Genomic DNA, 24860 nt, shown 5'->3' with positions numbered 1-24860 from the left:
AAAATCTTGCGCACGCTAGGAAATGAAGTGCATTTATTGTTAATGGTGGATGCTGCCATGGGTCCCCTTGGAGAGAAAGGCAACGAACCTGCACACGTCTCGGAAATTCACTAGTAGACCAAATGTGCGTAGATAATCCAACATGGGGTATTGTTGGCACATTGATACTTTCCAATGCAAACCCTGCAGCCGGGGAAAAAATACAGAGGGGGTCGAGGGATCTGAGTGGCAGGTGACTGCCCAACCCCAGCGGCTCCCAGAAGAGGCGTGAAACGGTGTCCACATCGGGCCACGTCCAGACCGGGCAGGATGTTGTATCTGCCGGTAAGTGCCTGGTCTGTTCGACGCTGCTGCTCGTCCGGGAGTGACGGTGCGGCGTGTGCGCTCGGGTCCAGATTGAACCCTTGTGGGTAACATTCACCCTGCGACCATCCCGTCATTTCTAACTCCTACACCCCCTAATCCAGTGTCAGCCCATCCATGCTTCCCCGGGCTCTTGTCACAGCTTCTCTCCAGGCTGAACCCCCTGATAGCAGCCGCCGAATAACTGGCGAGTAGTTCACGAATAGCGTGGTTTACTACTAAGCGCGTTTTGCTATAAAGGCACAACGCTGTGATTGATTGAAATGGGGTTCTAACCTAAAGTGCATTATGGACAGCAGTAATTGAATAATAAGGTTTTATATTACAAGGAGCGCTGTGACCGCCAGTCGCTGAATAAAATGTGCCCAGTGAGGTAAACAAAAAGCATTGATTGATGTGGGACGCGAACACGAAGCACTTTATCAATAACAATTCTTGAATCATGTGCGTTTAAACAGGAAGCGCTGTATAAATAACACCTTTTTAACAACGGGCTAAAACATGACAATTACAGTTAAACCAAGAAGTGAATTGTAACTTTTAAACTATGCAAATTTCTTATAGCTAACCTTATTAGAACAAATACTTGAATACAGAGTTTCATATTTAAAGAATTTCGTAAATAACGATCTTTGCATGCAAGTCTGCTTTATGAATAATCACTAGAAGATGAACGTTACTAGAATGAAGAGATTTGCGATTGACGTTCATTCAGTTACATGTTTTCATATTACAAGGCGGCTTATTAGTAACAATCAATGGATTTGTTTCTGTACAAGAACCAATATCATGGTATGGCCCCATATCATAACACACATTGTGATCGCTCTTTGATGTCCCTTAGCGCCATTATTAACAATACTGTTTAGAAGGGCTTTTCTAAGGCTGCCATAAAGCACTTTATAATAACTCTTGGGTGGCGTGGCACGCCTCTAACTTAAAACGAACTCCTGAACAATACTGCATGCATGGAGCTATAACGCGATGATGGCAAATACTCTGGGTGGCATTGCCAGTCGATATGAAACCATTACGAAAAATACTCTTTCGATGGGTGGCACCCTGCTATTAGAAAGCGCTCTATCAACAATACTTTGGGTGGCATTGCCTGTCGATACGATCAAGTGATTATGAATGGGTGACCCCTGCCATCATAAAGCGCTCTATGACAAATGTCCGGGTGACACTGAACTGCAGCCAGGCACTGGAGAGCAGGTGTGTGAATGTCTCACCTGAACAGGATCGGCTCTTGCTCCTCTGCTTGGGGGTGAAGCTGGAGGCCGGGCCTCCCAGGAGGCTGCCCGGGTGGAAGAGGCTGCCGCTGTAGTCGTGGGGGCCAGGCACGTAGGACGGGTAGGTTGGTATGGGATGGTGGGTGCCGGCCTGGGCGCCCATCGAAGCCAGGCTGCTCCGCAAGGGGCTGGCGCTTTCCATCTTCATGCCCCCGTCCGACAGGTGAACCTGGTACTTCAGGGCCTCCTTGTCTTCGGGCCGAGTCCCAGAGGGGGAGGAGGCGCTGGCCGAGCTGGGGTCCGGAGACACGTCCTTGGGAGGGGTAGGCGGGAAACCAAAGAGGTGCGAGCTGGAGTGTGACGCCGGGGCCGAGGCGGAACCCCCGCTGCCTCCTCCGTACAGGGAGCCCGGCCCTCCACCGGGGTGCAGAGGCCCCTTGGCGAAGGGGCTCACTGTCCAGGGGTTATGGTGGTGGGAGAGAGCGGCCTTCCCGCTGTCCAGCCACGGGATTCCAGGGCTGTGCAGGAGGTGAGGCCGACACATCTGGCTTCCGGTCAGACGGGCTGTGAATAAAGCACGAAACATGGATTTAACCTCATGATCTCTGAAAACTATGAGTAGAAATGGAAATAAGAAAACGGACCAGAAGGTCCGAGGAGCAGAGAAAAGGGAAAGGCGAGACGAAAACAGGGTTGAGGAAATGGCATAAAGCGCATAGAGCCAGGAGAGCAAAAAGTAGAGAACAGGACAGCAAGTCCCAAGAGCTTGGACAATGGGCAAGTGCCAAGGAGAAGATGAAAGACTATTGGCAACGGAGCAAAGAGGGTGGGTGGATGGCGAGAGGACAGAGAAAATGGAAGTCGAGCTAGAACCAAAGCTCCATAAAGGAAAAGGGCACTCGGAGCTGAAGGGATTCGAGAAAATGGCAACCATACTACAGATGAAAGCAAAAAGATCAGAGGCACAATAAGGGCAAAGGGTGGCAGCAGGAAGGGTGGAGGAGCACAAGATCCCATGCGAGCAAGGTGGAGGAGAGGGAGCAGGGAAGGTGAAGCCTAGATCAGAGGACAAGCAGAGCAAAAGGGCCAGAGGAGTGTATGGTAAGCAAAAGGGTCAGAGGCTAAGAGACAGGAGAGTAAAGCACAAGAAAAGCAAGGCAGGCATTGGTAAAATAAGACAGTGACAAGAATAACAATGGGGGTGGGAGTAAAGGGCAGCAAAAGAAAGGAGAGAAACTGGCAGAAGAGCAAAAGAGGTAAAACTGAAAAGTGCCACAAGCAAGTTTAAATGCAAGAGGAGCAAAGGAGCATACACAAGAAGGGAATAAGAGGCAACAGAGCAAAGGGAAAGAAGAGGAAAGGGAGGTAGAGTAAGAGATGGGGAGCAGCAATAACAAAAGGGCAGGAGAAGCAAAGCCGCAAAGAGAGGACGAGCAAACGGTGCAGAGTGACAATAGAGCAGACAGAAGAAAAGGAAACGAGCAAAGGCAAAGCAAGTAAAAGATCAGAGAAACGTCAAGAGGGTTAAAACATTACAGGCTGTTGAAAGAAAGAGAAGATTGTAAGAACAATTACAGTGGAGCGAGAAAAGGGCAACAAGACAAATCGGCAAAATACTAGAAGAGTAAAGGGGCAGGGGCAACACCAGTAAACTGAGGACCAGAAGGCAAACATCACAACAGTAATAGAAAAACCGCCCTGAGCAAAACAAACAAATTCACTTTGCACACTTTTCTCCTTGTGTAATATAACATGAGGCATGATATTGTGTCTTTATCTATAGTATAGAGTATTTATTCGCTACGATAAAAATGAAAATAGATTGTCGGGCCACTTCCATATATGGCGGGATTTTTTTCCAAGATCACTAATCTACATTTTCATATAAATATATTTGTAATTAAAACAAACAAACAAACGTGTTACTTTTTTGCTACTCTGAAACAGGGCACAAGAGCACATCTGTTTAGTCGGTGTTTTGCCTTCATGCAGACACTGCTTAAGCCAGATCCTGTCACCCAAGCAGCAATAATATTGCAGATGGACTGGTCCTGAGGCAAAGTTTCTGTCATAAACATCCAGAAGAGCAAAGGATCGGAGAGACAAAGCTTTTAAGAAAACCGAGCACATTAGAAACAAATGCAGAGAAAATGATGGCAAAACAGTAAGGCCAGAAGTCGAGCACTGCAGTGTGGGCCAGGGGTGGCCTGGTGCATGCAGTGAACCAATCGGGGCCCGTGAGCGTATTTCCAGGTGAAACCAGTGATTTGACCCAGGAGCGCCTTCATCCCACTGTGGGCAAAGGCTTCCAGAGTAGACCAGTGACACGTACACCGGTGCAAGGGCCATGGAGAGCTGGCAAGGCGCATCAGGAGCTCGGCAGTGTGACCCGGTCACCCCCATGCTCACTCTCATGGAAAACCTACACTCCAGCCAGATCTTAACCCATCGGGTGATGCACGCTGGGTAGAAAGAAACTCAAAGCAGGAACTGGCACGTCACGGGCCTCTTTACAGTAGGGGCTGTGGAGCCAAGCAGCGGGCCGGGTAGGAAGGAGCTACTGACTGACTGGAGGGGTTACTGATCCGGGCAGTTGTGTCTTACTGGCTGGAGGGGCTACTGAGCCAGGCAGTAGGGTGTTACTGACTGGCTGGAGGGGGGTTACTGAGCCAGGCAGTAGGGTGTTACTGACTGGAGGGGCTACTGAGTCAGGCAGTAGGGTGTTACCGACTGGCTGGAGGGGTTACTGAGCCAGGCAGTGGGGTGTTACCTCCTGGATGGGTTACTGAGCCAGGTAGTAGGATGTTACTGACTGGCTGGAGGGGGTTACTGAGCCAGGCAGTAGGGTGTTACTGGGAGGCTGGAAAGGTTACTGAGTCCGGTAGTAGAGTGTTACTGACAGGTTGGAGGGTTACTGATCCGGGCAGTAGGGTGTTACTGACAGGTTGGAGGGGTTATTGGACCAAGCAGGAGGGGTTTATTGTGCTAGGGAGAAGGTTTTTTTTCCTCCAAGAAGTGGAGCAGGTGTTGAGAACCTGCTAATGACCGACAAACGTAAGATGGTATAAAAGCAGTTTGACCATAGGTTCCAAAACGTTCTTAATGGTTTGAACCAAATAAACCTCCTCATAGATGACATTGTACGATACGTCAAGCGGTCCTTCCTGGATATTCTAACGAGGAAGTCGCCTTTGCTGGCAGTAAAGTTAAACTAGAGTTTGACTGCTGGAGGGGTTAACTTTGAAGCACAGAATACGCGTTTGCACTTTACAATCATAAAACTAATAGCACTTAAATGCTCTTTACCAACCCTTTTATGCACTATATGAGTAGTATATAGGTTTGGCTTAATGATTAGCTGAGGACTTCTAACACGGAAACGTAGGCTCCCACTTGGACATATCACCATTTACAACTTTTTAAATCGCAGAATTCAATGGACCATCTGTATTTTTATTTTATGTGATCTTACAACCAGTCACCTGTGAACTGTATTGATAAAGTTGTGTTACACTGCGCTGTCAATTGGTGTGGGCCGTTACGGCTGAAAACAATACAGATTGGATTTGAGATAATGTGGTGCGTCTTGGAGTTTGGAAGGCGGGTTCTTCACCCATGCAGTGGCGGTTTTTGGCCGAGTCGGTAGGGGTTACAGAACCAGGCAGCAAGGGGCAGGCTACAGGTTTTTAATAATAGCCGGATGACCTGCCAGTAGGGGCCTAGCCCGCGAGGAGCAGCGGCGCGTTCGGCTGCAGCTGAGTTGGGGAGTGAGGCCCCTATATTGTAGTGTTCGTCACGGAGTTGTGCGGTGTAGTAGGATAGGCCAGAGCGAGAGGGTGTGCCGTAAGTCCGTTCCACCAGGCCCCTGGGCTGTAGATAGGTGCAGAGTTGACTGTTTTGCAGGCGGAAGGCCGGCCACGGTGTCCACTCCCAGTGTCGCGAGCGCTGATCATGTGTGGGCACCTTTTAGTGTTGCTAACCCCTTTGCCCCTTCCCCCCACACACTGCTTTATTTCGACGGCCCAAATCTGTACTGGGTCGAGGCACTTACCGTGGGCCTGACTGTAGGAGACCCGGGCCCGTGCGTGGGCCGAATTGGCATAGTAAGGGTTGCCCTGCGAGTCCAGGTGGTTAAAAAACACGTCCACTTCGTCGGGCGGCAGCAACTGCGTCGGCTCCATGTAGTTGTGGCCCAGGTGGTGGGAGTCCGGGTGCTGGCCGTTGAGCACGGCATGGTGGGTCACCCAGCGGGGCTGGTCGGGGGCTACCTCCATCATCTCCCCTGTGCGGTCTGTCGGCTGCTCTCTGACGCGCTGCCTCTGCCCCTCAGCGCATAGAGTTGTTCCAGGCGCTAGGGAGATGTTTCTCTCAGTACTGGGGCAGATGTCCGAGGCCCATCCAGGGGAGTGAAGCTGCTAGCACCGCCTGCAACAAGGAAAGGAGACAAATTAGCTTCATACTCACTCTGGACTTACTGCACAGAGCCGTGTGATCGCCTGTACAAGCGCTGAATCTGACACGCATAGTGCTGAATCTGACACGCATAGTAAGGACATGGCAGTGGGATGATCGCCTGCTCAAAAGTACCACTTCTGTACAAACACAAGGGCCCAGGAGCAGTCTGTCTGATTATCTACACAAACACAGCAGGTATGCACTCGCAAACACGACTCAAACTGTTAATGGTAACACCTCTGTGGCCGACAGGGCACTGCCGAAGGTTAATATTAAGCGCTATAAATATACACACACGCATATATACTTGCTTTAAATTGGCAGTCACTACGAAAGGAGGCTGGGTGGTTTTCCCGGGTAACAATATTTGCAAAATAAACGACAAGACTAGTGTGCCCAAGTTATATTTTTGAATAATGGAGGCACAGACCGGAAACATTGGGATTTTTATGAATATTTTGTAAAACAGCGCCGTACACACACAAAAAATACAAGAATAGGGCATTCAAATAATCGCTTCAAACTAACAAGAGAGCTATTAAAAAGCTCCAGTGACTCTGAAACAGAGCCCCTTTGGAAACGGATTGCTGACAAGAAAGCCCCCTCGCCTGATGCATTGCCCGCCTGATTTATTTGGACACGCGAGCTCTAAAGCGCTCTTTGACAAAGCAAACAAGATACTCCCCCGGCTGTCAGTGACAAACGGGCTGCGGCGATCCGGCACACACAAACACCGCAGCGCCCCCTCCCCGATCACACAGGGCAGAGCAGCGCCGCAGCCGGCCCAAGAGCGCTGTGTCCCCCGGGCTGACAAGACGTAGGTTAGCGCCAAGCCTCCTATCCGATAACCACAGACATAGCGCCGAACCCCCTGTCCGATCACGGGGTACAAGAGCGTCGTACCCCTAGCGCTGCAGTCCAGACATAGGTAGCGCTAAGCCTCCTATCCGATCACCACAGAAATAGCACCGAGACCCCTGTCCGATCACGGGGTACAAGAGCGTCGTACCCCTAGCGCTGCAGTCCAGACATAGGTAGCGCCAAGCCTCTATCCGATCACCACAGACATAGCGCCGAACCTCTATCTGATCACGGGGTGCAATTGCGTTGTTTCCTGAGGACAGACACCCCCGGCACTTCCAGAGAACGGAGTCCGGTGTACTTCGTACATAACAACATACGGGAGAGGTCCATTTGACGCATAGAAAATTAAATTCGCTTCGGTCGTAAGGCCCCCACACTGCCCGAAGCGGAAGGAAAAGTGCAGTTAGTGACAAGAAAAGGGACACTCCAAACTAAAGAGGTTCGACGGTTGTGAATTAAAGCGTCCGCGCAGGACGGAATCCAGAGAAAGGGTACCGAGTGCTGTGTACTTACAGAGAGAACTGCTGCGGGCCCAAGTGCGCCCTGGTCCTGCCCGGGCGGGAGAGTAGGCACCAGGCTGCGCTCGTGGGAAGAGGGGCTGTTGGGCTGCGGTGAATGAGCGGACTCCTGCCGGCGGCTGCACGCAGGGGTATCCGCTGCCGGGAGTGAGTGGCACAGGCTGGAGTTCGTGGTGACACCCGGCGGCAACAAGAGGGGTTGTCGGGCTGCAGTGCAGAGCTGATGGTGGCGGCAGTGGTCCCCGTCAGTGCCCAGCGGTGCGCGCAGACAGGGTGTCAGCTTCCTGGCTCGGCCCTCCCAGCTCTTATCCCCATAGGCACCCAATGGCAGGAGCTGCAGTGCGAGCGCTGGCGCCAGCTGGACTCCTAGCAGCAGACATGAACCAAGGCAGCGAGGCGCAGCCCTAAGAAGCCCCCGCCCAGCCAATCAGGGGCCCGCCCGGCCCGCCTCGCCATTGGCTGCCAGCCCCGGTGACTCCAAACATCTGAGGACTTGAACCCCCGCAGCACCACGCCTTAATTAGGCAGCCCCTGTCCAGGGCTGGGGCCCGCTGATTGTTTGCTTTTGTTTGCTACGCGGGGCAGACAAAAGGGGCACAAACGTCCCCGAGCAGATTTGAGGGCCCGGCGCCTACAAACCTCAGGAATGTCCGTGGAGCCGGCACCCCTACGCCTCTCGCTGTTTGTGAACTTAGGCATGGAGGGGCAGACAACAGTAATTAGAACACACCTTCCCATTCAGGCATTGTCAACATTGCCTGCCCACCTGTGTACCTAGACGCCAAAGAACATGCCATGGGCACACCGGCGGCCGCTGGATGGAGGCCTTTTGCAGGTGGCGCATCACCAACTAACGCGCACACCCATCCCCATGTCTGCCAAGGAGGAACGACTATGCACAGAAACACTGATGGTATGGGCAAAGTTGTTTTCAAATAATAAAAAAAAAGAGAAAAACTGAAAATAAATAGTGACGCTGTCTGTAAAAACGAGTCACCGTCACACGCCAGCAGCCTGGCTGAATAATGCTGAATAACATCTTCAGTTCACACCTATTCACCTGCGGTATACGCCGCTCTCAGTGCCTAACAATGTCTGTCGAACTAATATGCATTGATCGATCCCCCTTTCCCTGCCCCCCCCCCCCGTGGCATTCTGAGAGTATTACATCATCATAAGAAATACTACGAACAACCAAATGACCTTAAGTAAAAAATGTTTTTAGTCCAATTTCTACAAATATTGTAAAGGCTACTTAAACCACGAGACCTATAATACTGCTACATTATTAGTTTTGGAGTTTTTCATGTAGAAGCCGCAGAGAAGTTGGTGTTTGTGACCGTGATGAGCTCGCAGTATGAGGTGTGTGATAGTGTTCTGATATGGTGGAGGCTTGGTGTGTGCTCTTTCTGGTTGTTACACTCCTGGCTTGTGTCTCACGGTATGAGGTGTGTGATAGTGTTCTGATGAGGAGGCTGTGTGTGTGCTCTTTCTGCTTGTTACACTCCTGGCTTGTGTCTCACGGTATGAGGTGTGTGATAGTGTTCTGATGAAGAGGCTGTGTGTGTGCTCTTTCTGCTTGTTACACTCCTGGCTTGTGTCTCACGGTATGAGGTGTGTGATAGTGTTCTGAGGAGGAGGCTGTGTGTGTGCTCTTTCTGCTTGTTACACTCCTGGCTTGTGTCTCACGGTATGAGGTGTGTGATAGTGTTCTGAGGAGGAGACTGCGTGTGTGCTCTTTCTGCTTGTTACACTCCTGGCTTGGGTTTGTCAGTATGAGGGTTAGATAGTGTTCTGATATGGTGGAGGCTTGGTGTGTGCTCTTTCTGCTTGTTACACTCCTGGCTTGGGTTTGTCAGTATGAGGGTTTGATAGTGTTCTGATGTGGTGGAGGCTTGGTGTGTGCTCTTTCTGCTTGTTACACTCCTGGCTTGGGTTTGTCAGTATGAGGGTTTGATAGTGTTCTGATATGGAGGAGGCTTGGTGTGTGCTCTTTCTGCTTGTTACACTCCTGGCTTGGGTTTGTCAGTATGAGGGTTAGATAGTGTTCTGATATGGAGGAGGCTTGGTGTGTGCTCTTTCTGCTTGTTACACTCCTGGCTTGTGTCTCACGGTATGAGGTGTGTGATAGTGTTCTGATATGGTGGAGGCTTGGTGTGTGCTCTTTCTGCTTGTTACACTCCTGGCTTGTGTCTCACGGTATGAGGTGTGTGATAGTGTTCTGATGAGGAGGCTGTGTGTGTGCTCTTTCTGCTTGTTACACTCCTGGCTTGTGTCTCACGGTATGAGGTGTGTGATAGTGTTCTGATGAGGAGGCTGTGTGTGTGCTCTTTCTGCTTGTTACACTCCTGGCTTGTGTCTCACGGTATGAGGTGTGTGATAGTGTTCTGAGGAGGAGACTGCGTGTGTGCTCTTTCTGCTTGTTACACTCCTGGCTTGGGTTTGTCAGTATGAGGGTTAGATAGTGTTCTGATATGGTGGAGGCTTGGTGTGTGCTCTTTCTGTTTGTTACACTCCTGGCTTGGGTTTGTCAGTATGAGGGTTTGATAGTGTTCTGATGTGGTGGAGGCTTGGTGTGTGCTCTTTCTGCTTGTTACACTCCTGGCTTGGGTTTGTCAGTATGAGGGTTTGATAGTGTTCTGATATGGAGGAGGCTTGGTGTGTGCTCTTTCTGCTTGTTACACTCCTGGCTTGGGTTTGTCAGTATGAGGGTTAGATAGTGTTCTGATATGGTGGAGGCTTGGTGTGTGCTCTTTCTGCTTGTTACACTCCTGGCTTGGGTTTGTCAGTATGAGGGTTTGATAGTGTTCTGATGTGGTGGAGGCTTGGTGTGTGCTCTTTCTGCTTGTTACACTCCTGGTTTGGGTTTGTCAGTATGAGGGTTTGATAGTGTTCTGATATGGTGGAGGCTTGGTGTGTGCTCTTTCTGTTTGTTACACTCCTGGCTTGGGTTTGTCAGTATGAGGGTTTGATAGTGTTCTGATATGGTGGAGGCTTGGTGTGTGCTCTTTCTGCTTGTTACACTCCTGGCTTGGGTTTGTCAGTATGAGGGTTTGATAGTGTTCTGATATGGTGGAGGCTTGGTGTGTGCTCTTTCTGCTTGTTACACTCCTGGCTTGGGTTTGTCAGTATGAGGGTTTGATAGTGTTCTGATATGGTGGAGGCGTGGTGTGTGCTCTTTCTGCTTGTTACACTCCTGGCTTGGGTTTGTCAGTATGAGGGTTTGATAGTGTTCTGATATGGTGGAGGCTTGGTGTGTGCTCTTTCTGCTTGTTACACTCCTGGCTTGGGTTTGTCAGTATGAGAGTTTGATAGTGTTCTGATATGGTGGAGGCTTGGTGTGTGCTCTTTCTGCTTGTTACACTCCTGGCTTGGGTTTGTCAGTATGAGGGTTTGATAGTGTTCTGATATGGTGGAGGCTTGGTGTGTGCTCTTTCTGCTTGTTACACTCCTGGCTTGGGTTTGTCAGTATGAGGGTTTGATAGTGTTCTGATATGGTGGAGGCTTGGTGTGTGCTCTTTCTGCTTGTTACACTCCTGGCTTGGGTTTGTCAGTATGAGGGTTTGATAGTGTTCTGATATGGTGGAGGCTTGGTGTGTGCTCTTTCTGCTTGTTACACTCCTGGCTTGGATTTGTTGGACGGTGTCTGCTCCAGATAGGATTGGGCTGTGATACGGTGGGGCTCAGGGTTTGTGGTTTCATAATATGGTGGGGTTTTTTGTTATTTTCGATGTGCTGGGACACTGCCTCTGGGGTTCGTTGTTGGTATTTTGAACGGTGTGGGCTCGGAATAGAGAAGTTGTTCTTTTTGCTCCGATACTGGGGGCCTTTTGAGTTAGTAGTGTCCACTTTTTGTTTTGTGACGTGTTTATCGCTCTAAATAAGGGGTGTGTTGTTTTACAGCATGGGCAAGACTGGGGTGTACTGGTGGTGCATTTGATATGGTGTGGGCTTGATGACTGTTTTTCGGTTTGGTGGGTGCTGTTTTGCTTCTCGGTGGGGGCTGCACTCGGAGTGGAGGGTCAGACTCTAGGCCCCCTCTCTTCCAGCCCCATAGCTCGGAGCGGGAGAGGGCACTGAGAGTGACAGTCAGTAATTGAGCTTTTGATGCCGGCTCTCCCAGGCCAGGCGGCCTAGCCACGCCGACGCCGGCTCACTGACGTCACAGCCTGCAGCCAAACTCACCAGGAAATGAACTTTTAACAGCATTTCTCCCCTCTGTGGTCTGCGCAGGGAACACATGGGGGAGAATCCCTGGAATGCACTCGTCGCTCTATTTATTTACCTTTAGCCCTAACTCCAGGAAATATTTATTTATTTGTGATAATAAATGGCAAACACAGGCGCGCACGTAATGTTGTATATTAAGGTGTGTCAATTTTAACACAAGGGAAGACGTGAATGTGTATAGAACGTATTAACGTAGAAGTCCGATAATAATTAAACTGCACAAGAAAATCCCATAAATACACAAAGAAGGGGGGCAGAGTGACAGTGATGAATAAACAGACATGTCGGCTGACTGTCTCGGGAGACAGTGGCATGGAAAGAGAGAGACAAACACACACCGCCCCTCTACACACACCGCCTCCACCCCCACGCCCCCTCCACACACACACACACACACACTGCGCATTCTTTTGCCCCTCTCTCCTGGGTCAGCACCAGTCCGCAGGGCTGACTTCATGTCCTGTCCCTCTCCCGCCCCCAAGTGACTAGATCTTGTCCACGTTTCCTGCTAGTGGGAGGGCAGGAGAGGGGGAGGCAGACCGGGGAAGTTAAGTGGGAATTAGTCGGAGGAGGGCTGCGGACTGGCGGCACCGGGCGGCCCTGTGTAGTCTGGAAAAGTGAGCGGAGAGAGCGGGCTGCGCTCCAGGGGTCGGAGCCCGCGGCAGACCGAGGGCTCTGCCCTGGCAGGTACTGATATACCAGCGAGATTCGTGCTGAGCGCCAACTGAGGAGACGGAGATCTGGAGCCGTGGGGACATGAGAGAGACTACGCAACTGCAGCATACACCCAGAGACATGCCAGGGTCTAGCGGAGTTCCTCTCCTGCAACAAGCTTCTAGAGAGTGGCGATGGGTCTGTGAGTACAGTGGCCAGGCGAGATCCCACTGTCCGGCATGCATCTCGAGAGGTCTGTGGTTACAAGGGGCAGGAGAGAGGCCACTGCATTCCATGCATCTAGAGAGGACCAGTACTGGGTGAAGGAGAGAGGCCACAGCACCGGCTGCATCTAGAGTCAGGAGAGAGGTCTGTGGTTACAAGGGGCAGGAGAGAGGACACTGCATTCCATGCATCTAGAGAGGGGCGATGGGTCTGCGAGCACAGGGCCAGGAGAGATGCCACTGTACAGGCTGCATCTACAGAGAGGAGAGAGGTATGTGGGGGCAGGAGAGATGCCACTGTATTCCATGCATCTAGAGAGGGGCGATGGGAGAGAGACCAAAATGCAGCCTCCATCTCCAGAGAGGAGAGGGGTATAAGGGTACAAGCGGCAGGCGGTAGACCAATGTGCAGCCTGCATCTAGAGAGAGGTCTTTGGGTACAGGGAGCAAATGAGAGACCACTGTACTGCCTGCATCTAGAGAGGTTTCTGGGTACAAGGGGCAGGAGAGAGGCCAGGCCACTGTACTGCCCTGAATCTAAGAGAGGAGGAGAGTGGTCTGTGGGTACAGGGGACAGGAGAGAAACCACTGTACTGCCCTGCATCTAAGAGAGGAGGAGAGAGGTCTGTGGGTACAAAGGGACAGGAGAGGGGGCACTGTACTGCCTGCATCTAGAGAGAGGAGCGGTCTGTGGGTACATGGGTCAGGAGAGAGGCCATTGTACTGCTCTGCATCTTAGAGAGGAGAGAGAGGTCTGTGAGTACAGGAGGACGGAGAGAAGCCACTGTAGTACCCAGCATCTAAGAGAGGAGAGAGATCTGTGGGTACAGGGGGCAGGAGAGAAGACACTGTACTGCCCTGCATCTAGAGAGAGAAGAGAGGTCTGTGGGTACAAAGGGGCGGGAGAGGGGCCACTGTACTGCCTGCATCTAGAGATAGGTCTGTGGGTACAAGGGGCCGGAGAGAGACCACCCTACTGCAGCATGCATCTATAGAGGCGTCTGTGGGTATAGGGGCTAGGAGAGACACCACCCTACAGCAGGATACATCTAAAGAAAGGCGTCTGTGGGTACAGAGGGCAGTAGAGACACCACCCTTCTGCAGCATGCATCTAGAGCGGGGTCTGTGGGTACAGGGGACAAGGGAGACACCACCCTTCTGCAGCATGCATCTAGAGCGGGGTCTGTGGGTACAGGGGACAAGGGAGACACCACCCTGCTGCAGCATGCATCGAGAGCGGTGTCTGTGGGTACGGGCCAGGTGAGAAACCCTAGCATACATCTAGAGAGGGGAGTCCGAGGGACGGTGCAAGAGCAATTCTTAACGGGAATTCGGGTCGTGATTCAGAGGTTACGAAAGTTACCATCGCACTGAGCAGAAACAAAGGGGTGGGGGTACAGTCAAGAGACAGGAGAGGGATAACTTCTCGCTACGTTGTCCTTCACAGGGAGGAGGGGTGCAGGCTGTAGGCAAAAGGTGGGGGGGGGGGGGGCATACTTGCAGACCGACCTCTGCCCCCACCCCTGCCCTACCGTCACTGCGGTGCATGACAACAACCTGACAATCGTGGCAGGCCAGGGGCTCCCGTCAACTGAAGCCATAGTATAGTGCTCAGGAGTCGATTATTCTCTGAGGTCGGCGCTATATAGATCCGCCAGAGTCTGATTCCCAACAGGGCAAGGGTTCCGTTGGGCGTTTACAAAGATCCGCTTTACATTACGTCGCGGGGGAGTGGGTGAGGCTTGCAGCTGGGCACGATATCTAGTGTCTTGGGCTGGGAGAGTGAGGAACTGTAGTGCTTGGGCGTGGCCTTGATCTATCCATAGCTTTGCAGTATACGCAAGTTCACTCGGAAATGGTATATACATGTACTCGCTTGGGATCTATGGTACTCGGAAGCTGGACAAACGTGTGGCTTCTAGAAAGGTCCATATCCTACTTTAGCGCTAGGGCACGGCAGGGCCTTGTAAGTAAGTAGGTGGCATACTAAGTACCCGGGAGCCTTTAATGTAGGTGCTCTGGGGAAGAGCAATGTGGGCTGTAGTGATGGCCTGCGAGGGGCTTCATTCACTTGTCCCCGCGCTCTCCTGCAGCTTAGGGCTTGATGCCCCTCCCCCCCCCCCCCCCACACACACACGGCCGGAGCTAGGCTTCCCTCTTCATCCTGACTCCGCACTCCCCCGGCAGCTCGAGGCTCACAGTGCCCCCTCCCTGGCCGGGAGAGCCTGGACGGAGCTAAGCTTCCCTCTTCATCCTCACCTCGGGCTGCACCATGCGTACTGATCCCCACGCCACCGGGGCTCTGGGCATCCCAAGCACACTGTAAGGGTCCAAGGGAGACCCTCCAAAAGGAGCAGGCCATGTGCTTGCCGCACGACTTTAGGATACGGACGGTGAGGGCGAGTGCCCCATCTATTCTCCAGGTGAGGGGGGCGCCTGCCTTTTGGTGCGGGGTGTGATCACCGTAGCAGTTATCAATCCCTTGGGTAATGGCTCGTTTTCGGGGACAGGGCACACAGTGGCCCTTCCCTCTCACGTGTGCCCCCTTGGCCTGGCCCGTCCAGCCCTCGGCGGGCTCTTGCGCCCCCTGCTGAATATAGCCCGCCACACAGCACACACTCCCTGACAGATAGCGCTGGTGCAACATTTCATCATCCCAGCGCCTACGAAGGGGGGGGGGGGGCAACAGAGAACTTGTGGCCATTGATTGACAACCAAGGCGTTAAAGGGCTGGTCTGATGATGCGTTGTGTAATGTTAGGAAGGCAGGCGGTGTGCAGAACCCCCCCCCCCCCCCCGTCCTTCATTGGCCCATCGCTGTATCGTCATGAAGGAAGTCAGTACGTGTGTATATACCATAAACTCGTGTAGGCAAAATATAGCTATATAACTTAAACATGCTAAATCAGTAAGGTTTACACACGCAACTGTGTGTCTGTGTGTGCGATATCAACACAATTCGCGTGTGTCTATGCGTGACTAGTGAAGCCAGTGCAATTTAAAGTTACGCAATTTATGACTGCAGCGGAAAACACGTCTTCCATACCTCATCATAGTACAGATTAATTTGAGAAATGGCTGCTTGCTGCCTTTAAGTTTCCTTGTTACGCTCACTTTACCCCAGAAGAAAGAAGCTGGCCTGTCCCCAGAAGCCCCGTTGAACGCGTGTCTAGTAGTATATACCACCGTAGTTTTCGTTGTGTGCCCATATGCATTCTTTGTAGGCGCGTGTTCATTGGAATACATACCAGTTATACTATTATGTTTTGCTGCGCTTTTACAAAAGCAGTACCGCAAATGGGCATTAGAATACATCTACGCTAATAAACACCCTATCAGTTACACCAATCTCTAAAATATACGTATACTTTCTTTACCACTCGCATTACCGCTAGATAAATAATGCAGTTATCCACAACCCACACTTTTTGTCTTGAGACATGCAGATTTCTGGATACATAAACACATCCCCGCTCAATGGACTTCGTGACGTTAAGCACATCGCGCCCAGAGCATCCTTGTGTCAAACACGCAGCGCTCGGTGCACGCCGTGTGCTAACCACGCAGTGCACCCGTATTTTTAACAAGCCACGCTCAGTGCACCCCTGTGTTAACCATGCCCCGCTCAGTGTGTTAAACTCTCGCTTCCAGTGCACCTTGTGAGTTGAACACGCAGCGCCCAGAGCTCCCCTGTCAAACACGCAGCGCTCGGTGCACGCCGTGTGCTAACCACGCAGTGCACCCGTATTTTTAACAAGCCACGCTCAGTGCACCCCTGTGTTAACCATGCCCCGCTCAGTGTGTTAAACTCTCGCTTTCAGTGCACCTTGTGAGTTGAACACGCAGCGCCCAGAGCTCCCCTGTCAAACACTCAGTGCTCGGTGCATGCCGTGTTCTAACCACGCAGTGCACCCGTATTTTTAACAAGCCACGCCCAGTGCACCCCTGTGTTAACCATGCCCCGCTCAGTGTGCTAAACTCTCGCTTTCAGTGCACCTTGTGAGTTGAACACGCAGCGCTCAGTGCACCCCCTATGTCACTCACGCTGCCCTAGCTGCACCCAGTGTATTAACCCGTTGCACCGCGTGGTTAAACAGGCAGCGCTCAGACCACCCAGTGCATTAAGGCGCTGCCCCCAGTGCTCCCCGTGGGTTACCACGCTGTTTAGTGAACCCCATGTAAACGACGACACACTTAATGCGCCTCGTGCCCTCAGCGAGGCGACGGGTGCGAATGTGACAGTATTCTCTCAAGGTTGTAATCTGTCGCCCAACACCTCCCAGCAGAGAACACTCTTAACTCGCCCTGGGAGGCAGTGAGCGTTTAGAATAATAAAACTGGGTGCAGATGAGGGGGTGTAGTCCATAACCACCTCTGTTAGTCTGCTGGTATAGTGCTTAGACTTAGAGTCATGAATACCTAGTGCATTCCAGGCGCAGTCACACACACTCGACGAGGGAGAAAGTGGGGGATTTATGTATGTAAATACACTTGCATGACTTCATATATTGGCGCGCACACTCCTGCTCAGTCAAACGAAAACATATTAACGCTCCTTGTTAATTGAAGCAAGTTTGCGCCATCAAAGTCGCGCTCCCATGCACAAACATCCATCTACCTGGGCAGGTTTATATAGCGCGAACTCTAGGGTAGGGCGAGATTAAAGTGTGGAGACTCGAACCCGGTCTCTGTCTATCTGTCTGTCTGTCTCACATAAAAGAAAAACAAGAAACAGAGACCCACGTCCGCAGTATTTCCGCCTTGAAAAGTTGCACTCGAATTATTTTTATTACCCATTTACGGTAGAAAGTCGGTAATTAATTCAATCAAATGCTAGATGTTACTACATCTTAAATGCGTATTCGCTCAAACGAAAGCATTAGTGATTGGAAAAACAGTTTTAAAGTGAATAATAGAAAAAGGTATGTTTCAGAGATGATGTAAATCGAAGGAATACGCATTTTTTCAGTGGCATTGCTATGTCATCAAAACCACCACAATCTACTTGTGTCTCTAGCCTGCCAGGCTGGCACCCACTCCTCGTAGTTTTTGGCTGCCTTTTCACCCATCCATCCAAGTGTTCCTCTGTCTGTGTACAGACCCGTCCACGGCTCTGGCTGGCTGGACAGCCACCATCTGACTGTCTACAGTACTCTACACTGAGCCATCCATGGTTCTGACTTTCTGTCCACCCATCCATGTATCCTCTGCTCTCCTGCCGTATTTGTGTCTCTTACCTTTCATCTGTCTCTTAGGGTCAAACCAAGGCTCATGTGTGGCTTGGCGTCTGCTTGTTTCTGAAAGAGAAACGTGTATTACGTTTCCATGTACGCGGCTGCGGAAACACCGCCTTCCTGATTCTGAAGTGAAATTACCCCTTATCAACGCCACGTGACTCTTATAGGACACACTGTGCTGGAAATATTTGTATGCAAAATGTTGTCCATGACACCTTCTCGCCGACGGACCTAGCTCGGCGCTGTGACCTTTGCAACAACACACAGGCCTTCCCTTTAATTCATCCTGTGTGTTTAGTGCTGCGTTTGATAGAACGGCCCATCGGATTCGGGCCTGTTCTATTCAATAAACGTGTTCCAGAGAGCAAGCAGGATTCGCCACTGAGACAAGGGTCACTCAGCGGCCCTCTCCACAACCTTGCAGACACGTCTGCCACACTACACAACTGTGAGATACACGTCGTGTCCACATCGGATCGTAGCCCCCCCCCCTCCCCATGAGCTTACCACAACTCGATGAAAAGGGGGTTCTGGGGGTTTAACCCGTCCACCTAACCCACCCATTTATCAGTCAAAGCACCCATCAACTGTTATGTATCAGTATCCATCCGTCAATCCATATGTTTATATACCCATCCTCCATTTAGTAAATGTATCCATCCTGCACCCCTACCAACTTACTAGAGCATCGAGAAGCCGTCCTGCCCCTTCAGGCTACCCCACCACCATATGGCTGCCCCAAAATCGATTCATCCAACCATTCATCCATCAGTGTGTGCACTCATGCCCCCAATCCATCCTTTCATCCAGCCTCTCTTCCTTCCACTAACAGATCCGCCCATCTGAGCATCCTTCATTCCCTGAATGTGTAGATCACAGACCAGTGGCATATGGTGGTGTAGTCATGTGTCAGCCAGCCACAGTGTATGTAGGCACCAAGAATGTATGGTGCTCAACCTCCCTGGACAGGGAGTCTACCAGTGCAAGTACTCTCCATACCAAAGTACCTGTTAGGTACTCCGAGCCAGATTACCTAATAGGAAAGTAGGCAATGGCCTATGGGCCGCAGCACCGCAATCGTACAAACTCATCATTAAAGATGTGTTGCAATCAGTGTCCCAGATGTAATGACGGCGTTAAGAATGTATAGGTGGTGTCTCGTGATCACGGATGCTACTGGTGAACGAACCTTATCAAGGTTAAAACGACTGAAAAATTGTCATCGACGCAAGAACGACTGAACCCACTTGACATTATGGCCACTGAATATGACATCTTGCACAATGTAGACTTCCAAGATCGCCTGAAAGATTTCACCACAAAGAAATTGAGGAAAGTGAATATTTAAAGTTTTGTTGGTTTAAAAATGTAATTTGTGTTCAATAACATTTATAATTGTTAATGTTTAGTTTTGTATAATAAAATTGATTTATTAAACTAGTTGCCTGGTAAAATTAAAAACGTATTAGGAGATAATTTACGAGGGGTACCCCGAAATTTCGATTACTCAGGGTCCTCCACAGGGCTTAATCCAGCACTGTAGGTATTGAGAAGGGGCGGAACTCATCGATTGAAAGTATTGCGTCAGTGCTGGTACAGATTAAAGGGTTGCATGTGCTTGTGCTACTTGCCCATTTAAAGCACTGCGGAACAGCGGTGCTGTAGGCCGTCAGGTACACATATTGATCCCTCTTTCCCTGGCTGCCTCCCAGCATGGAGAGAACGTCTGATGAGAGCTGCCGGTGACGTCATTTCCTGAGCAGTGAGCACCAATACCCTGCGTGCAAAGCACGCAGAGTCACGTTGGGTGGGGTGCTATGCCTCTCTGCTCCTCGGACCTCTTGCTCATAAAATCCGTGCTGCAGGGTTCTCTTTTGTTTTTCAACCATTCTTGGTGCAATGGACTGCTTGTCATCACTGAAAATTGTCATTTCGTGGCTAAGAAATTCTTGTAATATTTTATGTGGGTTTGTGGGTGGGGCTTCGGATCTTGTCTACCACAGGGACACTCATGCCCCGGGCAACGGTCTGTGGTAGTAGGGCGGCGGGTCTGTGTTGGGGCATAATGCTGGTGTGGGAAGTAACGGCCCTTATTGGGTTCAGGTTGTTTTTATTAAAGAGATGGGTCACTCTTGTATAAATTTGTCAGTATTGCACAGGTTTCTACAGGCATCAGCTCATCCCAATGATGTGGTTTTATCCTATCAATGATTATGATACACGCAATTACATAACACATTGGATTGACACAACGTTGTGTGGGAGGAAAGTGTGGTGTTGGAGCACATTTTCCTTGCAATGTAGTTACCTAGTTCACGGGAAACTAGGCCCTCCCTTCATAGCAACTGTTATAGCGCTTTTTGGCCACCGATGAGCGCCCTTCCCTCACTCATGGATGTTATGTTATGTCGATTTGTATGGCGCAGCTTATCACCCGTGAGGGTATCGAGACGTTTGGGCAGGAATGTAGGCCAGGCGGTGCTCCTACTTGAACTGCCAGGTCTTCAGTTTCTTGCAGAAATTGAGAAGTAGAGAAAGCAGTCCTGTTGTGTTGAGGAAGTTTGTTCCAGTTCTTGGCAGAGATGAAGGAGAAAGCGCGCCCTCCTGACTTGCTTCTGCGGATGCGGGGGATTCGTGAAGCGCAGAGGGAGGTGGAGCTTGGTAGAGTTGATGTCGGTCGTTGAGGTATGCTAGTCCGGTGTTGTGGAGGGCTTTCTAGGTGTGGATGAGCAGGTTCAATTTGTAGCGTTGCAGTATGGCTTGCAAGTGTAGTTCAGCAAGGTAGGGAGTTAGTTGAATGCTTCTGGTGGAGTCTGGCGGCGGTGTTTCAGATGGTCTGGAGTCTTTGCGTGAGCTGGTTGGAGATGCCGGCTTAGAGTGCGTTGCCATAGTCGAGTCTTCTGGTTATGAGGGCATGGGTGACCGGGTGTCTTGTGTGGGTGGGAGCCATTTGTACTGTGGTAACAGTAAGGTCATACACAATGTTCAGTGTTACCTTGCAGTAAATCTGCACCAGTGCGATTACTAGTAAATTGGAACTGCAGAGTGGGACTGATTTCCCAGATGTAAACCACATGGAATTCCCAATTTTGGGGGTTTTAATGTATGTTTACCACTTCCTCGGAGCATGAGACCTGTGGGTGGGGCAGGAATGGGGAAGGTGTGATGGGAAGGGGAGGATTTTTTTTATTTTTTAAAATATCTTTGCATAGTATGCGCCCCCTGTAAAAATCATGAGGCTTGTCTGTTGCTGCTGCCAAAGCCTCGTGCGATTTTTATGTTCCCGAATTGCTGGTTGGAAAAAATCAGGCATCTTTCTCCCACATCCTGAAAAAACGGGTGTTAAAAAACTTACTATGAATTCAGTCTAGTGAAATTCCATGTGGTAATGTCTCTCCACCTGTCTTAGAATTAGGGTCAAAGACTCATCAGACACTTTGATCCAGTAACCTCCTGGACTGGGATATTTAGTATGCTTAAACAATTTAAACAAAGCATCTCACAATTCACAAACCTGGGAAGTAACTCGCTTATTGGCCTGTTACCATAAAAAATACCATAAAGGGACCGGCAGAACTGCTCAAAGCTTCTAGCTTACTGAAAACCATAAACTGCATGCTGGCTCTCAAACTACTTCATCGCGCTGCTATGTGCTCTGTCCCATTACAGTAAAACCGAATCTCGGTGATCCTCACACAGGACACAGAAACACTTTTCACACAGGACCAAAACAAAAACAAAATCCCTTCCAACCACACACCCAACAAGGTGGTGTGTGCTACCTATGCAGGGAAGTGCTTCAGTGCCCCACATATGGGTAGAAAGAGCTATATAAATGCTACAATACAACGCAAAACATTTTGGCCTATAGTTTGTTCATTTAGCCATCTGACACACGGATGGAAACCTTGCTTTAAAACCAGAAATGATTAGCGGACCCATCCATTTGTAACCAGTTTATTGTTTTGTGAACCCAGTAGAAGTTTTGTCGGTGGTCCTAATTACTAATAACTAATACTTAAGAAGATGTTGCAAGTACGTGTATTTAATTGTGACACAAGAATTACAAAATACACACTTGTGATCATAGTAACCCAGATGTGGTGCCCGGAGTAGCACAGGGACTTCTGCACATGGCCAGTGTTCCCACTTATGGTATATGGCATATCCGTCTGTATTTATTCATATTTATTTGTTCTCATTTCATTGATGTCTATTAAGCGTTGAAATAATTAAATTGCAACCAGTAGTTTTCCAAAATGTAACTGATAAATGCACACACTCTCACTCCCATGTGATAAAAGAATAACTACTCTCACCTGAAAAGCTTCATTAAGGAATTGTATTCCTTATGTAACTTCCTATGATTTGAATATGCATAGCTGTTTGCCTGCTGGTGACAACTGACAGCACGAAGAGACACTCGACAATTAGATAATGTATCCTTTTCCACTTTTAATAATAAATACAGGTGGAATCAGAATGTTCTTTGTCTACATTTATGTGTAACATTCGGTAAAAAAGCCATGTTTATGCTGTGTTGACGTGTTCATTCATGAGCATGATATGTGTTCATTGTATTTTTTCTGTTATTTATCTGTGCATTTTTATATAAGGCGGACATTACCCAAAGGTGTTAGAGTGCTTTACAATAGAAAAGGAATACTACATAAGGTGCATGATTATATTTACAAGGGAATTAGAGTTCCATCAGGCAACGAGCAGGGTAAGAGTGATAAAGTATTAATAGCAGCAGTCCTAGACTTAACAGGACTTCGACTGGAGCCAAATGCTTGTGGAGTCTATAGAAAGCCAGGTAGAGTAGTAAGTATTAGAGTTACTATTATTGATTAAAACCGGGGAGGAGGGGTTAGCTGAAATGTCTGTGTTGATGTATTTAGTGATGGGAACCTCTGTATGAGAAAGGGAAGCCCGAGTGCTTCACCTATCCTCCCTGGGCATGTGATGTTGGCCTCTTATGCACAGGTTTCACTGTTTGAGACCACACCCCTCACATCTCAGTTCTTCCAAGCTTGGCCTGCTTCTTTCCCTCAGCATCCCCTGTGTTCAACTCCAGCCACCCAGGGTTATCTCCCAGAAGGGTGGCTGGGGGAGGTCTCGCAGGAGACCATCTTCTGTCTTTGGCACATTTGGAATTGTTGGGTTGATCCCTCGGGGGCGGCCTCATGGGTTACGATGTGTGTGTTGGATGAGGGAAGTAGACAGCGTTGAAAATGAGTTTAAAATAATTGTATGAATTATCATGATGTATTTACATGAAATTGTTGATGTCTTGGTTCAAGAATGCTAGGATGTCTTGTGTAAAAAGCAACACGTTGTAATTAAATATGACCAAAGATGTGAATCCCTACACCACAACGACTATTGTTCATCCCTCTCCTTTCTTGTGCTGGTGCCACTCTCACCCTCTCACGGGTCAATAACTCGGGTTCAGGGCCTTTAACAACCAGTATAGTCGTCGGCAGCAGCTATAATGCTACATTAAGTTACAATATGCGGCCAAATCATCGAACCTGCTTGATGATTACTGTCTCTAATAGGATGAAATGTAACTCATAGGGTTTCCTAATGGATACCCTTCTATCTAGGTGGTGCCGCTAGGGCACCAATGTAAGTAGCCTAGTCAGTCTTGTGCCCACCTCACCCAGAATAAACAAGGAGTTACTGAGTTTCCAATATAATGGCAGAAATTCGATTACTTATTAAAGTGACTTGATATTAGTGTATATAGGCATATGCAGGCAAGAAAAGTATGGCGTTATTATACTCATCAATTCATACTTTACTTAATTTCCTGTATTTCTAAAAATATGTAGCCCTCTTCCCATCCACTGGGGGAATATCCTTGAAAAACAAAAGCATCGTGTGTCTAGCCTAGACCTGGCAGACCCAGTCAGTGTTCAGTAGCAAAAGCCTTACAAGCGACCATGCTCTACAGCCAAGAGGGGGGAGAGCACATGAAATCACCAGCGCTCCCTAGACTTCAGTGCGGATGAGCCTAAGGTATCCAATTGTCCGACAGTGAAACATGTTTACATGTAGGCTCTTTTTTAAGACACACTGTGAGGGCACGTGGCAATTTATTATTTTAACAAACTGCTGCTATTCTGTATCTCCCTTTCACAATATTTTATTTCCCTTTCGACAATATTTTATTTATGTTTTTTAACCGGATGAAATGTTAACTGTTAAATGTATGTTACTTTTATGGATGGATAACCTTCCGAATAAAGTGTTAAACTGAACTGAAACTGAGTCTAAGGTAAAAGCAGCAACCTGTGACAGACTGAAAAAGGGTTACAAATATAACAGTTACACCAGAGCAAGCCCGCCCTTAAACCACATACAGGTGGCCTTCAGGTGGAGCAACAACAGTGGCTGCTACCAGTGGTGATGGGAAAACGAGGCTCTGTGATCAGTCAAAGATGTTGATTATCTTCGAGTATGTCACTAATAATTATGAAAGTGACTACTCTATAAACACCGGGTGTTGGAATTAGCTTAGCTTAATTTGAAACAATCAAAACGGTGTACATATTGTTTTTAAAATGCTTATTCTGTTAGTGGGTTAGAAATGTTTGGTTTTAATATTGTATTTTTAATAATTAATGCGACCATTGTGTAATCCAAACCTGAGTAAACAGGTCATGTCTCGGCAGAATAAATGGGGGGGGGGGCATGGGGGACCCAACTGACGCCTCCTAATTCTATAAACAGGATCCCTCCCACAGTAGGATGCATGTGCAGACAGGGTGTGATGTGCAGGAGCCATCCCAGGAGGACTCAGGCCTGTCTTTTGCTGTAGGGTGGGGTGTGCAGACAGGGACCCACCCCCGGAAGATACAGGCCTGTACTCTGTTCCCGGTGGCAATGTGCAGACAAGGACCCACCCCAAGAGGATGCAGGACTGTTCTCTGGTCTAGGCTGGGGTATGCAGAAAGGCACCCACTCCAGGAGTATGCAACCTGTAGTCTGCTCTAGGGTGGGTTGTACAGACAAGGACCCATCCCAAGGAAGATGCAGGCCTGTAGTCTGCTCTAGGGTGGGGAGTGCATACACAAAC

The 24860-nt window shown here is 49.4% G+C and overlaps 1 protein-coding gene across 4 annotated transcripts in view; it reads right to left on the bottom strand.

Moving 5' to 3' along the window:
- The window catches only part of GATA2 (GATA binding protein 2), a 53814-nt gene that overhangs the window by 10555 nt on the left and 18399 nt on the right, over positions 1 to 24860 (bottom strand). For 2 of the 4 annotated variants that reach the window (XM_085624385.1, XM_085624388.1), the window contains exons 1-3: positions 7428 to 7795; positions 5647 to 6020; positions 1596 to 2159 (exon numbers count right to left, since the gene is read on the bottom strand). In XM_085624385.1, the coding sequence (XP_085480511.1) occupies positions 1596 to 2159; positions 5647 to 5872 (790 nt within the window). In that variant the 5' untranslated portion in view covers positions 5873 to 6020; positions 7428 to 7795. Of the gene's footprint in view, positions 1 to 1595; positions 2160 to 5646; positions 6021 to 7427; positions 7813 to 24860 lie in introns of those variants that run through there. The other 2 variants (XM_085624387.1, XM_085624386.1) reach the window with 2 other exon arrangements.

Source organism: Triturus cristatus, chromosome 9, assembly GCF_964204655.1.
Source record: "Triturus cristatus chromosome 9, aTriCri1.1, whole genome shotgun sequence".
NCBI lineage: Eukaryota > Metazoa > Chordata > Amphibia > Caudata > Salamandridae > Triturus > Triturus cristatus.
This window is presented reverse-complemented; position numbering and strand designations above follow the sequence as displayed.